At 34.9% G+C, this 14,703-nt stretch overlaps 5 protein-coding genes across 5 annotated transcripts; all 5 read left to right on the forward strand.

Annotated features, from left to right (window-relative positions):
* The first annotated feature begins 832 nt into the window (after positions 1–832).
* On the forward strand, positions 833–1,421 carry LOC117216443 (odorant receptor Or1-like). The gene is made up of 3 exons (XM_033463144.1): positions 833–918; positions 999–1,340; positions 1,400–1,421. Exons 1-3 carry the CDS (start codon positions 833–835, stop codon positions 1,419–1,421), a joined length of 450 nt encoding a protein of 149 aa, XP_033319035.1.
* A 341-nt stretch (positions 1,422–1,762) lies between these two features.
* On the forward strand, positions 1,763–2,403 carry LOC117216444 (odorant receptor 67c-like). The gene is made up of 2 exons (XM_033463145.1): positions 1,763–1,986; positions 2,068–2,403. The coding sequence occupies exons 1-2, from the start codon at positions 1,822–1,824 to the stop codon at positions 2,401–2,403; spliced, it is 501 nt and encodes a 166-aa protein (XP_033319036.1). The 5' UTR covers positions 1,763–1,821.
* A 2,487-nt stretch (positions 2,404–4,890) lies between these two features.
* On the forward strand, positions 4,891–6,523 carry LOC117216445 (odorant receptor 33a-like). The gene is made up of 4 exons (XM_033463146.1): positions 4,891–5,102; positions 5,183–5,524; positions 5,868–5,997; positions 6,092–6,523. Exons 1-4 carry the CDS (start codon positions 4,891–4,893, stop codon positions 6,407–6,409), a joined length of 1,002 nt encoding a protein of 333 aa, XP_033319037.1. The 3' UTR covers positions 6,410–6,523.
* Positions 6,524–9,145: 2,622 nt separating this feature from the next.
* Positions 9,146–11,500, forward strand: LOC117216629 (odorant receptor 94b-like). Its single transcript, XM_033463505.1, has 5 exons — positions 9,146–9,726; positions 10,000–10,338; positions 10,436–10,637; positions 11,061–11,216; positions 11,288–11,500. The coding sequence occupies exons 1-5, from the start codon at positions 9,365–9,367 to the stop codon at positions 11,342–11,344; spliced, it is 1,116 nt and encodes a 371-aa protein (XP_033319396.1). The 5' UTR covers positions 9,146–9,364; the 3' UTR covers positions 11,345–11,500.
* An 869-nt stretch (positions 11,501–12,369) lies between these two features.
* On the forward strand, positions 12,370–14,461 carry LOC117216631 (odorant receptor Or1-like). The gene is made up of 3 exons (XM_033463507.1): positions 12,370–13,211; positions 13,294–13,498; positions 13,996–14,461. Exons 1-3 carry the CDS (start codon positions 12,370–12,372, stop codon positions 14,188–14,190), a joined length of 1,242 nt encoding a protein of 413 aa, XP_033319398.1. The 3' UTR covers positions 14,191–14,461.
* Positions 14,462–14,703: the final 242 nt, after the last annotated feature.

Genomic DNA, 14,703 nt, shown 5'->3' on the forward strand with positions numbered 1-14,703 from the left:
AATCAATCAATTAGAATGTAACTCGTCGGTTAAATGACACACGCTATGTCGTTTATTGCCACCACAGCATCTATATTTCAATCAAATGAAATAAACAGAAGCCAGAAATGCAATAGAAAGAAACAAACGGCCACTCTATAATAGTGATTATTAAAAATGTAACTTCTTGCATCGTCGCAGCGCGGTAACGTCGATAATGACGATAATTACATGAGGGTGAATTCCAAGAGGGAACTATCCCATTTAAGGCAGCGTAAACATTTCGTTTACCTACGGCTATTAGTCGCATCTAATGCTTCGAACGATACACTTACTTCAAAGATAATCTTTATTTTCATATTCTCATGTTCAATGTTACATTTGATTGGAAATAATTCTTAATAGAATAGAAGAATAATTCTTCTTCTGAACAATTAAAATATACCGTAGAAAAATCCTGCTAGTGATTATTGCGAAAAGTGATACTATAGAACCTAACCGTGCGAAAGGTACTTGATCGTTCGATCTTTCCTAACACGAAGTGTAAGTAAGACAAATTACACAGCAAATATTGAAAATGCACGTACTACGATGGACATTGAAGCTTTTCATCGCCAGCGGATATTTTTTACCGCCCACGTTGAAGTCTCCGACAAAACGCTTTCTCTATAATTTATATACGGTCTTCGTGACGTTGTACTTGTGGAGCTACTGCCTCACCCTAATCCTGGACATTTGCTTCAACGCGCGAACGCGGGACGACTTGCGTGACAATTTTAGCATATCTGTCACGATACTTATCACGGGTTGCAAATTTGTCAGCTTAGTCTTAGGGCGAAAAACTATCATAAATATGTTGGATCTGCTCAAGAACAAGCCCTTTGTGCCAGAGAACAATGGGGAAGGAGAAATTCACGCGAGATACGACAATCTAATAGAGTAAGTTCTTTCTGTTCGTTGTAATATATATAATTGTAAGGAAATTATTATAATATTATTTTTTTCCTTTTTTTTTTTAGAAAAGTCGCGGTGGGTTATACGATCCAAGTCACATTTTGTGTGTTTTCTTTATTAGGAACGACGTTGATGGGTGATTTTCAGTCGAAAAAATTAATGTTCCGCGCTTGGTTTCCTTTCGACATCACCTCCTCGTGGTTTGCGTTTTCTATGACGTTCCTCTATCAGTTCGTGGGTTTAGTGATCATATCCAATGGTGTCTGTATTTTCGACACGTTATTCGCCGGCCTATTGCTTCACATATGTTGTCAACTGGAGATGCTGGTTTATCGTTTGCACAATATCGAAGGAAATGAAATTCAATCGATAAAACACTGTGTTTGGCATCATAATAAAATATTCAGGTTTGTTTCCTATGGGCTTCTATTTAAACAAATTAACGATCTGACGAATGTAATTGAAGATTACGGGAGAAACCGAATTAAGTTGTATCTTTATTGATTTTCTATTTTACGACTAAAAAGAAATATTTTAACTTAGAATAGTTAAGCAGAAGAGCTGTTAGGTGCAAAGACGTAATTGGTTATGTTCCGAGAAAACCAAAGGTATCAACCATATTTTGATACTATAACAAAATTGTAGAAATGAAGGAGGGGGTTGAAAAATATATATATATCATGTCTCAAAAACGGATAAAAAGAAATTTTGATACCGCGGGATTAATCGACAATACTGGATTTTAACACGGCTTAGCTGTCACAAAGTGGGGAACGTGATTTGCTACTTTTCTTGCCTAAAATCTTCAGTTAAAGAAAACTGTGAAATAACACTTATCTCAATTATTTCAGTTTCGCCGATATAGTAAACCAATTTTTTAACAAATTAATGTTCGTGCAATTTGTGGAAAGCGCAATCTCGATATGCTTTACCCTTTACCTACTAACAGACATAGAAGACACTGCGCAATTAATAGGATGGTCTTCGTTCATGTTTGCCGCCATATTTCAAACTTTTTACTTTTGTTGGTTCGGAGATGTAGCGAAAGTAAAGGTAGATAAATACACACGCAGATATAATAAGAGCTGTCGTTTCTTTGCAAATCAATAATTTGTGGACTTTTTATCTCTGCAGAGCCTGGATATTTCTAATATGGTATATAATAGCGATTGGCCAAATTTGAGCAACGACGCCAGGAAGATGCTTGTGGTAATCATGGCACGTTCATTGACGCCTGTTGAGATTACAAGCGCCTATATTTTACCCATGAACTTGGAATCTTTCAAAGGTGTCAGTATCTATATAGAAATACATTATTTGCACAAACGTAAATTAAAAACAATACTCGGTAAACTGAGTAATTCGCCATCGATTTGGGAAAAGTCGGTTCCCCCAATTTTGTATAATTTTTGTATAATTGACTCAAATATGACTGTCAATCATCCAAACTATTCTGTCCTTTGTAATTGATGGTCATTGTTTGAAAATTAGCAATTAACAATGAAAATTCAGTCCACATATTGAGTTTAGACTTCAAATAATGAGAAACGATACTAATTCGAAAAATATTACAAAAGACTCTGGTACACTTGATTAATGTAGCTTATTGAAATAAGTCAATAGTGTAAAGTCGCGCGATTAAACTTCTTCCAATTTTTGTTCTCAAAATAATAGATACACGGAATAATACTGTAAATATTCTACAAAATAATCTTACGTTGATTGCCGAATGTGAGATAACATTCATTGATGTTAACGACAAGTGTTACATTTTTTTTCCAAAAAATATACTTATTTCGCGGCTTACTAAAATTGCTTACTAAAATTGTGTTTTATAAAGTGTCCCGTTTGTCGTAGTTGATGAAAGTTGCTTACTCGGCGTACAACATGTTGCTACAGAGTCAGTCATCAGAGTAGAACACATGCGGAGAATAAGTTGTATTAGTTCCTTCGTCACACAATGGAAGAATTAGGATAGAGACAATAGAAAACGAGTTATTGAAACAGCGCAGTAAATTATGTACCATGCAAACACAATAAATTTCAAACATTCCAGTGAGATCCAGATAGTGCTTCCAACGGAAGGACAATGATTATGCAAGGTTTTCTTTGATATAATATTTCTTCCTGGACTATATTTTCACGACACACGATTATTTTCACCATGAGTTGCTACTTATTAGTTTGTTACAGAAACCTGGCAATCTACTGCGAAATACTGAACGAATCGGCAGCGTTTTTGCGATCGTAGGACTTTATAATAATCTGATAACTATGAAGGAGTTGCCAGTGTTCGACTGGATACCACACGATTTATTCTCCCACAATATCCACACGATTTTCTGCTGTATCAAACAGTCGGTATGTTATGTTCAAACAAATGATTAGGAAATGATTTTATTGTATTTTGCGATTCTTGTAACACTATTCAATAATATTTGAAATAGGTGGTTGTTTTTAGATCTTAAAAGGAAATAGAAAATGCTACTACTGAAAAAATATAATAAAATGAACTGCACTGTATTTGACGTACCTGAACGCGATTCTATTTCCATTAAAAAGAAATATTTTCATAGAAATAGTTTCGCAATTACCGTTGTAATCATCTCTGTATCGAATATTCTGCTTCTCGGTTGCTAAACACTTCCTGTTCTGCATTTGATTTGCTTCAACAAAGCAAATCAAGGAACTATCTTTCTCCAAACTCACATGAAACATGTTTTACTTTTACGACACACACATCAATACTTCAATACATCAATAAATCATTTCTCGTTCTTGAATCTTTTCTAATCGCCATAAAAATGGGCAATTGACTCTTTCATATAACTGAATGTTGACATTAGTTCTATAACCCTCTTACTTCTTAATCTTTTTAATGAGCAAAAGTGTTACATATTTATATAACACTTTACACGTATTTCACTACTTATCAAACATGTAATAATGAGTTAAAGTTTTAATTATCAATCGCTCAAAAATTGTTCATAACCAAATTGCAAGGTAAATTGGACAGCTTAATGCAAATAACCCTACCTCAGTCTATTCTCCCTTTCGTGCACTGAAACTCCCGGTTCCCTATCCTATAAGCAACTATAATTAAAAGTTGTCTTCCTTGTTCGATTCTTGAAAACTAACTAAACGCGTATAAGCTCGCTATAAAAAGTACGCTGACGGGCAGTAATATAATTGCACGTTAGAAACAGTGGAAACGTCTGCATTAAAGATGTAATCACCTAAGGATGTACCTACGCTACTCGGGACGATGCCGAGTTTAAGGTAATCAATCAATTAGAATGTAACTTGTCGGTTAAATGACACACGCTATGACGTTTAGTGCCACCACAGCATGTATATTTCAATCCAATGAAATAAGCGGAAGCTGGAAATGGAAAATAGAGAGAAACGACCACTCTATAATAATGGTTTTTAAAAATGTAATTTCTTGCATCGTCGCAGCACGGTAACATCGATAATGACGATAATTACACGGGGGTGAATTCCAAGAGGGAACTATCCCATTTAAGGCAGCGTAAACATTTCGTTTACCTACGGCTCTTAGTAGCATCTAATGCTTCGAACGATACACTTACTTCAAAGATAATCTTTATTTTCATATTCTCATGTTCGATACTACATTTGATTTGAAATAACTTCTTCTTTTGATGAATTGAAATATACCGTAAAAAAATTCTACTGGTCATATTGCGAAGACTGATAGTATAAGACCTAATTGTTCGAAGGTACTTGATCGTTCGATCTTTCCTAACGCGAAGTTTAAGACAAATCATACCGCAAATATTGAAAATGCACGTACTACGATGGACATTCAAACTTTTCATCGCCAGCGGGTATTTTCTACCGCCCACGTTGAAGTCTCCGACGAAACGCTTTCTGTATAATTTATATACGGTTTTCATGACGATGTACTTGTGGAGCTACTCCCTCACGCTAATCATGGATATTTTCTACAACGTGGAAACGCAGGACGATTTGAGTGAGAATTTTAGCGTAACTGTCACGGTACTTATCACGAGTTGCAAATTTGTCAGCTTAGTCTTAGGGCGAAAAACTATCATAAATATATTGGGTCTACTGAAGAAGAAGCCCTTTGTGCCGGAGAACAATGAGGAAGTAGAAATTCACGCGAGATACGACAATCTAATCGAGTAAGTTCTTTCTGTTCGCTATAATATGTATAGTTGTAAGGAAATTATTTAAAATATTATTTTTTCCTCTTTTTTTTTAGGAAAATCGCTATGTTTTATACTATTCAAAACGCATTCTGCGTGCTTTCTTTAATAGTAGCGACATTGATGACTGATTTCAAATTAAAAAAATTAGCGTTTCGCGCCTGGTTACCTTTCGATTTCACTTCCTCGTGGTTTACTTTTTCTATGACATTCATATACCAGTTCGTCGGTTCAATGGTCATCTCCGCCGGTATCAGTATTTTCGACACGTTGTTCGCCGGCCTGTTGCTTCAAATCTGTTGTCAATTCGAGATACTGGTGAATCGCCTGCACAATATCGGAGGAGATGAAATTCTATCGTTAAAACACTGCGTTCGGCACCATAATGCAATATACAGGTTTGTTTCCTTCGTGCTTTTATTTAAACAAAGTAACGAACTAGCGAAGATAATCGAAGATCACAGGAAAACGAAAATAAATTGTATTTTTATTAGTTTCTTATTTTACGACTAAAATTATTATACTAAAACGGGCAATATTTTCGAAATTATGAAGAGAATTGAAAAATTTCTAGCAAATAGCATCAAAACCTCATAAAACGATACTTTTGCTAATGCAGGATTATTTGAATGTTGACAGTGCTCTTCTGTCAAGAAACGGAGAATATGATTTCTCACTTTCTTTCTCTGTGATCTCCGATTAAAGAAAATAATTAAATAATATTTGTTTCAATAATTGCAGATTCGCCGAAATGGTAAATAATTTGTTTAGCAAAATGATGTGCGTGCAATTTATGGTAAGCGCAGCCGCCATATGCTTCAACGTTTATCGAGTAACAGAATCAAACGCTGGTTCGCAATTAATAGGCTCGGTACTGTTTATTTTTTCCGCCTTACTTCAAACTTTTTACTTTTGTTGGTTCGGAGATGTAGCGAAATTAAAGGTAGGTACATATGTAGCTGTAATATGAATTTCTCGTAAACCAAAAACCTGTCGACTTTTTATTTCTGCAGAGCCTCGATATTCCTAATATGATATATCATAGCGATTGGACAAATTTGAGCAACGACGCCAAGAAGATGCTTGTGGTAATCATGGCACGTTCATTGACGCCTGTTGAGATTACAAGCGCCTATATTTTACCCATGAACTTGGAATCTTTCAAAGGTGTCAGTATCTATATAGAAATACATTATAGCAGTGAGTGGAAAATTAGATTAATGCGAATACTCAATAAACTGAGTAATTCGCAGTGTGAAACAGATCTGAGCCTAAAATACTAGGCGTAGCTATTGTATTATATTTATTTATATCATTTTCGTTGAATCCGAAAGATCCTACCTTTTGAAATAGATGGCCATTGCTTGGAAATTTGTTAACAGCAATACAAATTTTACCCACGTGTTGAATTTATACCTGAAATAAATGGAAAATGATAGAAGCTTGAAAAATATTACAAAGAATTCTGATGTGTTTAGATTAATATGGCTCGTTGGAATAAATTAATCATATAAACTGACGTTCTTAAAAAGATATAGTTCAGAAAATTGTCGCTTTCCCTGTTTCGTATTTTCCAATTTTTATTCTTTGAAATAGTAGATACGTAGGGAGAAGTACTGCAACGATTCGTGACAATAATCTTAAGTTAAACGCCGAATGCAAGATAATACAAACTGCAAGCGTTTTCGAATGAATGTTACGTACTTTTTTTCAAAAACAAACTTATCTCGACACTTATTAAAATTATGTTTTATCAAATGCTCCGTTTGTCGCAGTTGATAAAAACCACTTACTCGACGTATAACATGCTGCTACAGAGTAAGTCATCGCAGTAGAACACATGCGGAGAATAAGTTGTCTTAGTTCCTTCGCCACGTAATGGAAGAATTACAATAGAGGAAAATGAAAACGAATCATTGAAACAACGAAATAAATTACATAGTATGCAAGAATAATACATTTCTAACACTTAAGCAAGAACCAGGTTTCGACAGTGAATCTTCGCGAACTTCCGCACTATTTTACTAAAAATTTTCAACGATTTCGAAGTAGATTCGATTCGACGAACAACAACTGGAAATATTACAGACTCTGTATTTGAATTTCTCAATCGAGTTATTCCGATATCGAAGACTTCTGCTGGGCGTATGATTTGAGTCAACAAAGCAATACAGAAAAATAAGAATCATGTTCGTCTAAACCGAGAATAATACGAAATGTCGAACACTCGCATGCGATCTATTACAAATGCTTTCTTTTATCACACACATTAATAAAGCTTATTGTTAGATGGAAATAACTGAATTATGGCGTTATTAAAACTACATGCATTTTTTTCCTTGCCCTCCTGTTCGTAATAAAAATAAAAATGAAGCTACGCTTGGAACGACTGATCACCGTCCACGGTATGAAGAAAACTAGTAAATTTATAAATCGGAAGAAGAGAACGAAATCACTGCGACGTTTTCAGAGGTACTGTAGCATATTTTTCATCGTTGTATTATTAACAAATCTGATGATATATAACACATTATTCTCCCGAAACCACAGGATATATTTACAATCAACGATAACAGGTTCTATCAATGGGATACAGGAGCTTGTCAATATTCTGGGATAGTCAATGATATTGGAAACGCTTAGAATTTTACCGTATAGACCGTTCCTTCGTTATTTATAGAATTTGAGTTTTCACATATTAACAAGAACTATTTTATTTTAATTTAATAATCTAAATAGCTTATTTTTTCTTTTCTAACGAAATAATTGGTATGTACGATCTCTACGTTTCATCCAAATTCTCGTTTAAAATAAATAAATTCGAGATGATGTAAAATCAAACTGGACACGCAACAAATTTTACGTCACTTTTAGCCGATAAATTCCCATGAAAATGATTGTGCGCGTGCTATAATGGTCACGTATTCTTCTTTCAATCGCCGGTTGCTTACCATCGAAATCGTGAACATCAACGATCACAAAATCTTTGTACAACTTACACGCGTTGTTCGTGTGGCTTTTAATATTGGTATTTTAATATTAATATAAAATATTGTCTCTCGTGTGTACTCAGATTGTAGATATAATTATAAACGTGGAAAATCAGGACCAACTCAATGACGAAGTTAAATTTGGAGTTTCATTAACGAAATAAAACGAGGCTCAGGTAAGTATGGAAATTTTTGATAAAACGTTTCGTGTAATATCTTTTCATTGCAGAGCCTTGACATACCTGCCATGATATTTGATAATTGGACGAAAAAAACGAAGATTCTCTTAGTGATCATGACACGCACAACGCATTCCATCGAATCTACCAGTGGCTACCTGGTAACATTGAATCTCGGCTTTTCCGTGACGGTTGATATTAGATTTATAAAACAAGAAACATAGCAAATAATACGTAAGGTAATTGCATATGCAAATTAAAATAATATAGTTTGTAAATTCTACAGAAGACATCCGACTTTACGGTAAAATATTCTAAAATAAATGTAAAAGTGCATGCTTTCTTATTACAGCTAACGAAAACTTCGTACTCATTGTTTAACATGTTGCAAGGAACTGAATGATGACACGAAGTGGAATAACTGTGGATCTTGATATTATTTCTTTCGATTCTTCGAAAGGACTAAGTTCTACAAATGTATCGATACAAGTGGACTGTATAACAATAAACATTATACACTGCTAAAGATACCCAGAAATACTTGCCTGATCGTAGAGGTAAATATGTTAGATGTTTTTCCTTTCTCATCTGTTGAAAAAGCACACCTGTACGATACCCCACTTTTCACTAAAAATGCTTTTAATTTATGGATAATATTCTCTGTTCCTTCCGTATTAAAAAACTCTATCGATGATGAATATTTGCATTATACCAGCTTCTAACGGAAGACAATATGAAGGGGTGCATAAAAAAGTACGTGCGGATATGAAGGGTTGATTCATTATTCTTTTAACGATCAAACATATTATTACGATAATGATACGCATGAGCGAAGGGTAAGTTACAGTTAGAAAATAAGTCATACCGAGAAAGTAAGAGGGATATTGATATTTTACTACCGTCAGTGACTCTCGAACTTCGAACGAAAGTTGCTCGAGGGTGTTGTACAAGTGTTCCTCTTTCTACATTTTCGATAATTATTTCATGCTCGCCATTGGCGTCACTCTGGTAAAGTAAGAATCAATTAAATAGAAAAAGTGCCTGATAATAGAAAATTTTCAATTGGAAGATGCATATACTACGATGGACATTTTTGTTGTTCACATTGTGCGGCTGTTACCCGCCTCTTTCGTGGAAGACACCTCTGCAAAAATTTCTGTATGAAATTTATACAGTATTCTCATTTCTGGTTCTCAATAGTTTCTTGCTTTCTCAAATATTAGATATGATATGCAACGTAGAAAACACAGATGATTTCAGCGATAATTTCTCCGTGACAGTGGTGGTGTTTGTCACGTGCATCAAGCTTTTCACTATACTGGTATATCGAGCAAATTTCCTACATTTGTGCAATACGCTTCAAAGGGAGCCATTTTTACCAATGAACGAAGAAGAGTTCGAAATTCTGTTGAAATTCGAGAAAATTACCGAGTAAGTAATTTGCTGTTTCATTTCTATAATATATGTCTACATACATGTATATACGATAAATAAATTTTTCATATTGACGGTAAATTGTTTTAGTAATATAATAATTATATATTTAACTACAAACATGGAACGTACATTTTACGATGACATATAATAAAGTAATAGAAGAGAAGTAAAATATAAGGTGCCTACGTTAAGCAAGATCGTAGTCTAAATTAATTGACAAGTTCTCATCGACGAAAAGTATTATTCTCTTTTATATTTCTCTTCCAGTTGGAACACACTTGGTTACATGACCCTGCTCGTGATTTCTGATTTCTTTATACTCGTAGTGTCGCTTCTAGCAAATTTCAAGAACCGAAAACTAGCGTTTCGAACATGGATACCATACGAATACTCGTCGTTATCTACATATCTGCTTACTTTCCTTTATCAGTCGTTATTCACGACGATATGCACCTTTGGATGCGTCGCTAGCGACTCTCTGTACAGTGGCCTGTTGATACATATTAACTGCCAATTCGAAATACTAGAGCATCGTCTGAAGAACATCGAATCGAACCAGAATTATTCAGTGAAGCTGTGTGTTCATCATCACGATCATATCTACAAGTCAGTTTGCCGATTTATTTCTCTTTTGATAGCTTCACAGAGGAATTAATATATATAACTTCTTCACTGTAACATTTTCTTATTTATGAGCTTACAGATTTGGCGAAATGGTGAACGAGGAATTTAAAATGATCATGCTCTTTCAATTCTGTACAAGCCTGTCTACGATCTGTTTCAATTTCTATCGAATAACACAAATCGAAATGGATTCGAGATTCGTAGGAACGCTTCTCTACATGGCCTGCTCGTTGATGCAGATATTTTACTACTGCTGGTTCAGCAATGAAGTCAAACTCAAGGTTCGCTATTACCACGAAAAATAGAATAAAACCTTAAGGTCGGGTTTCCTGTATGCATTAGACGTAAACGTTTGGATATGACTTTCTTTTAAGTGAATAGCGTTCACATAGAGACTTCGCATTTCCTGTCAGTCAAAAATGCTCGTATTATAATTAGACTACGGATATTTATGCAATTATGAGAAATTTAAAGGTCCATCAATGCATAGAAAGCGCTTAACGTGGAAAGAAATAGGCAAATATATAAAAATATTGTAATATTACAATTTTTCGTAGGTGAAACAACTGTGCTGAAGCTCTACTTCTCCAATTGTATGCACAAGAATATGAATTTACATAAATATCCGCAGTCCATTGACAGGAAATCCCACCTTTTGGAAATTTTACAACTAATTGAGTAAAATGATATAATTGTCCGTGTAGAGTTTGGAACTTTCTGATATGATATTCAGAACTGACTGGACATCGTTAAATAACAACGTTAAGAAAGCTTTTTTGATGTTAATGAGGCGCGCTATGAGGCCGATCGAATTTACCAGCATTTACGTCATCTCCGTCAATCTTGAGTCCTTCATGACAGTCAGTATCGTCTAAACCTTTCTTCTTTTACATTTTTCGATAGAAAATTGCTAGAAACATTTATGTTGCAGCTTCTGAAGACTTCTTACTCAGCGTTCAATTTTTTCCAACAGAGCCGGGAATCATGAAAATGCGGGAATTCTCTTAATTTAGAACCGTCTGCCTTCGATACTTCCGAATAGAATAATAATTGTCCACTTAGAAAAAGGAAGAGAAAAAAGCAAATCGAACACAACACGCGAAACGTGCAACAGAGTATCTAGAGTGCATTCCAATAAATTATTTGAAACATGAATACCATGCGTTTGATTACCGTGCCTGTATCACTTTCTCTTTTGACTCTCATTTTTCGTCAATGAAACTATTCACAATGAGTAAACCGCAACCTTCTGTTCCTTGCGACCGATGAAAGCAGACTGATGGTACTTCGTGTTCTAAAGTTTATTTTTTATTAATTTTCGTTGAGGGGAGACAGATAATAGCCGATGAATCATTATCTATTTCCAGGACAATTTCGACCCTTTCTTCGTTTCTCGACTCCGTACTTTGCCCCCGATCGACTAGTTGGAACATTGTGGCTTCCCGGAAACGACAGGAGATGCCTATAATAAATAAATACTTTTTAGCCAATTATATAGACTGTCATCAGTTATAGAACTATAGAGAAACTTTACTCTTAATCGCGATTCTATCTAAGTGAAAGCCCCAACTGGGAAATATTTCATTGATTTTTCTGTAATCGCATAACCATAGGGGATGTATGTAATGTAATAATAATAAAGATGTCTTGGTCGACAAAAAAAGATCGGTGGAAAAGAAGACAGGTAATAGAGTCGCGCATTTGATGGAAGCTCTTTCATTCTGTAACAGTCAAGCAGCTTTGATAAAAATTTGTAACTGACATAATCAAGCTTGTTAAGTATAATTAAAAGTAGGATATTCGCACAATTAGATTTTTGTACGCTTCGATCAAATTCTTCCAGGCAAAAATATAGGAAAATAAAATCATAACGATATTCTTTTCCTTTTTTGACGAAATATTCATCTTTTAAAAAGAAATTTTTAAACAAGATTTTTTGTATATATCATCGACTAGTTTTTAGTCGATGATTTTCTAAGAAAATATAGGCAGAGGTAACTAAGAAACAAAACGATGCACAGACTTCCTCTGTCGTTTGCTTTGCTCACTTACTGCGGTTACTGGAGACCAGCTAAATGGCCACACACTTCGCTCAAGTATCGTCTGTACAACGTTTACTCGGTGTTCATGATTTTGCTACTATACTTCTTCACGTTCTGCTCTTGCGTGGATTCGTTTACTAGCAAAAACCTGGAGGCTATGACCGACAAATTTTCTCTCTGCGTCTCTGTGGTAGGAGTCTGCCTTAAAGTAGCCAATCTCTTTGTCCGGCGAGGAAAAATTATAAATGTGATGAATATGTTGTTGAACGAGAATTGTATCGCGAGAGACGATCAGGAAGAACGCATCCAACGAAAGAACGATGATTATGCCAGGTTTTCTTTTTTACAATATTCCTTCGTGGACTACACTTACGCGGCTCACGATCATCTTGCCATGAATTACTGCTTACAAGTTTGTTACAGAAAACTGGCGATATACTGCGAGATCCTGAACGAATCGGCAGTGTTCTTTGCGACCGTGGGACAATACAAAAAACTCATAAGTATGAGAGAGTTACCAGTGTCCGACTGGATGCCGTACGATTTATCCTCGCAAAAAGTGTACACGATATCCCTAGTGTATCAAACAGTTGGTTTGTTGATCTGTGCAAATACCAGCGTGGCCAACGAAACACTGATCGCAGGATTGATGATACAAGTCGGCACGCAATTTGAGATATTTTGTCATCGAGCTAGAAATCTATCATTCTCATTGACGTCAGCGAGAAGGAACACTATGTCTAACGAAGAATTCAAGATAAGATGCAATAAGATTATTGGGAACTTAATTAGACATCACTACGAAATTTACGAGTACAAATAGATGTGCATTTTTCGTGATCATAAATTCTGAAATTCTTAGTACCGAATTTTCTAATTTTTTCTTTGATTGCAGATTTGCTAAAACAGTGAACAGTGTGTTTCAGTACATGATTTTCTTACAATTTTGCATAAGTTCGATAGTACTATGTCTGAGTGTTTATCAGTTTTCCAAGGTAGATCCGTTCAGTATGAACTTCTTATGGAGCGGCTTCTATTTGTGCTGTATGCTTATGCAGGTGTATTTATACTGTTGGTTTGGGAACGAGGTGACGTTGAAGGTTGGCACTGCTTTTCGTTTCTATTCGATCGCTACATGTATCTTCGAGTGCAATAGCACGGAGTAGCAGAAACGACGATTTTATTTGAGATTTTTACTCTGTGTCTAATGATAATATTATGGTACGGTGATTAATTAATGTCGCGAGAAGGACAAGAACAGAGTGATTTTTTCTCATTTCTTGCGCTCTCGTGTAAAATGAATTTAATGTTACAAATAAAATTTTTGATCTTACAAGTTATCGGTATTATAATAAAAAACTAAGCACGATTCGTAGTAAAACAAATAACGTTGTATATGTAAATTTTACGAATTAAAAGTCAACTGATTATTCCATGTGGTATACAATTGTAAAATTGTAAAAAAGTATTTTGTGACCTGTAACTTGTAACTTACTAACTTATTAGTACTAGTAGCTAATATATCACTATTCAAAATGGATTTGATCTCAAATTATGATACATGTTTTCATTTACGTACGATCGACGTAATTTTTAGAGCAACAAAGTTCGCGATGCTATTTATGATATGGATTGGACCATGCTACCTACTGACGTAATGAAAAGTTTATTACTGATCCTGATTAGAACTGATAGACCTGTTAAAATGACAAGCGGTCACGTTGTTGTTTTATCTTCGCAATCTTTCGTGTCAGTTAGTACAATTTCAATGCTTTTAACCAGTAAATTATAAATCATTATTGCAATTCTAACAACTTCGTACTTTATTATAGATCATGAAGATGACTTACTCTTCGTACAATCTTCTGTCAAACTCTACGAGTAAATAAGAATTTTCGTTGTTACTGTGATTTTTACTGACTGTTTAATTATCGTAAATTGTCTACAATTATTGTAAAAGTGTGTGTCCTTTTTACCGTTGTGCACGGTCATACAACACTCTCACTAATGTACTCATGACGAGCATGGCTGAGAAATAAAAATGCAGAATTTAATAAACAAATTAACGTACCTCCTATCTTGCGAATTGTGGAATATACAAATAAAATGTTTGAAATTTTACCTTCAAGCTTTGTAAACCACACAATTTAAAAACGCATCTGTACACCTGACGGTCCTACTGCAACTTTTTGAAAGCTTTCTGCTACTCTAGTGATGCTTGGTTCCCTTATTCGAGGTAGACGTTATAAATACCGAATTCACGTTGCAACGAACTAAATGGTGGCATGAAATAGAAGTGCAGTGG

The sequence above is a fragment of the Bombus bifarius genome, unplaced genomic scaffold (assembly GCF_011952205.1).
Source record: "Bombus bifarius isolate JDL3187 unplaced genomic scaffold, Bbif_JDL3187 scf7180000010271, whole genome shotgun sequence".
Taxonomy (NCBI): Eukaryota; Metazoa; Arthropoda; class Insecta; order Hymenoptera; family Apidae; genus Bombus; species Bombus bifarius.

Coding starts and splice junctions, on each gene's coding strand:
- LOC117216443 (XM_033463144.1), top strand. CDS start 833: ATGTTGGATCTGCTCAAGAACAAGCCCTTTGTGCCAGAGAACAATGGG. Junction 919..998: donor AGATACGACAATCTAATAGA/GTAAGTTCTTTC, acceptor TTTTTTTTTTAG/AAAAGTCGCGGTGGGTTATA. Junction 1,341..1,399: donor CATCATAATAAAATATTCAG/GTTTGTTTCCTA, acceptor ATGTAATTGAAG/ATTACGGGAGAAACCGAATT.
- LOC117216444 (XM_033463145.1), top strand. CDS start 1,822: ATGTTCGTGCAATTTGTGGAAAGCGCAATCTCGATATGCTTTACCCTT. Junction 1,987..2,067: donor GAGATGTAGCGAAAGTAAAG/GTAGATAAATAC, acceptor TTATCTCTGCAG/AGCCTGGATATTTCTAATAT.
- LOC117216445 (XM_033463146.1), top strand. CDS start 4,891: ATGGATATTTTCTACAACGTGGAAACGCAGGACGATTTGAGTGAGAAT. Junction 5,525..5,867: donor CACCATAATGCAATATACAG/GTTTGTTTCCTT, acceptor CAATAATTGCAG/ATTCGCCGAAATGGTAAATA. Junction 5,998..6,091: donor GTTCGCAATTAATAGGCTCG/GTACTGTTTATT, acceptor ATGTAGCTGTAA/TATGAATTTCTCGTAAACCA.
- LOC117216629 (XM_033463505.1), top strand. CDS start 9,365: ATGCATATACTACGATGGACATTTTTGTTGTTCACATTGTGCGGCTGT. Junction 9,727..9,999: donor AAATTCGAGAAAATTACCGA/GTAAGTAATTTG, acceptor TTTCTCTTCCAG/TTGGAACACACTTGGTTACA. Junction 10,339..10,435: donor CATCACGATCATATCTACAA/GTCAGTTTGCCG, acceptor ATGAGCTTACAG/ATTTGGCGAAATGGTGAACG.
- LOC117216631 (XM_033463507.1), top strand. CDS start 12,370: ATGCACAGACTTCCTCTGTCGTTTGCTTTGCTCACTTACTGCGGTTAC. Junction 13,212..13,293: donor CATCACTACGAAATTTACGA/GTACAAATAGAT, acceptor CTTTGATTGCAG/ATTTGCTAAAACAGTGAACA. Junction 13,499..13,995: donor GGAACGAGGTGACGTTGAAG/GTTGGCACTGCT, acceptor CGTAATTTTTAG/AGCAACAAAGTTCGCGATGC.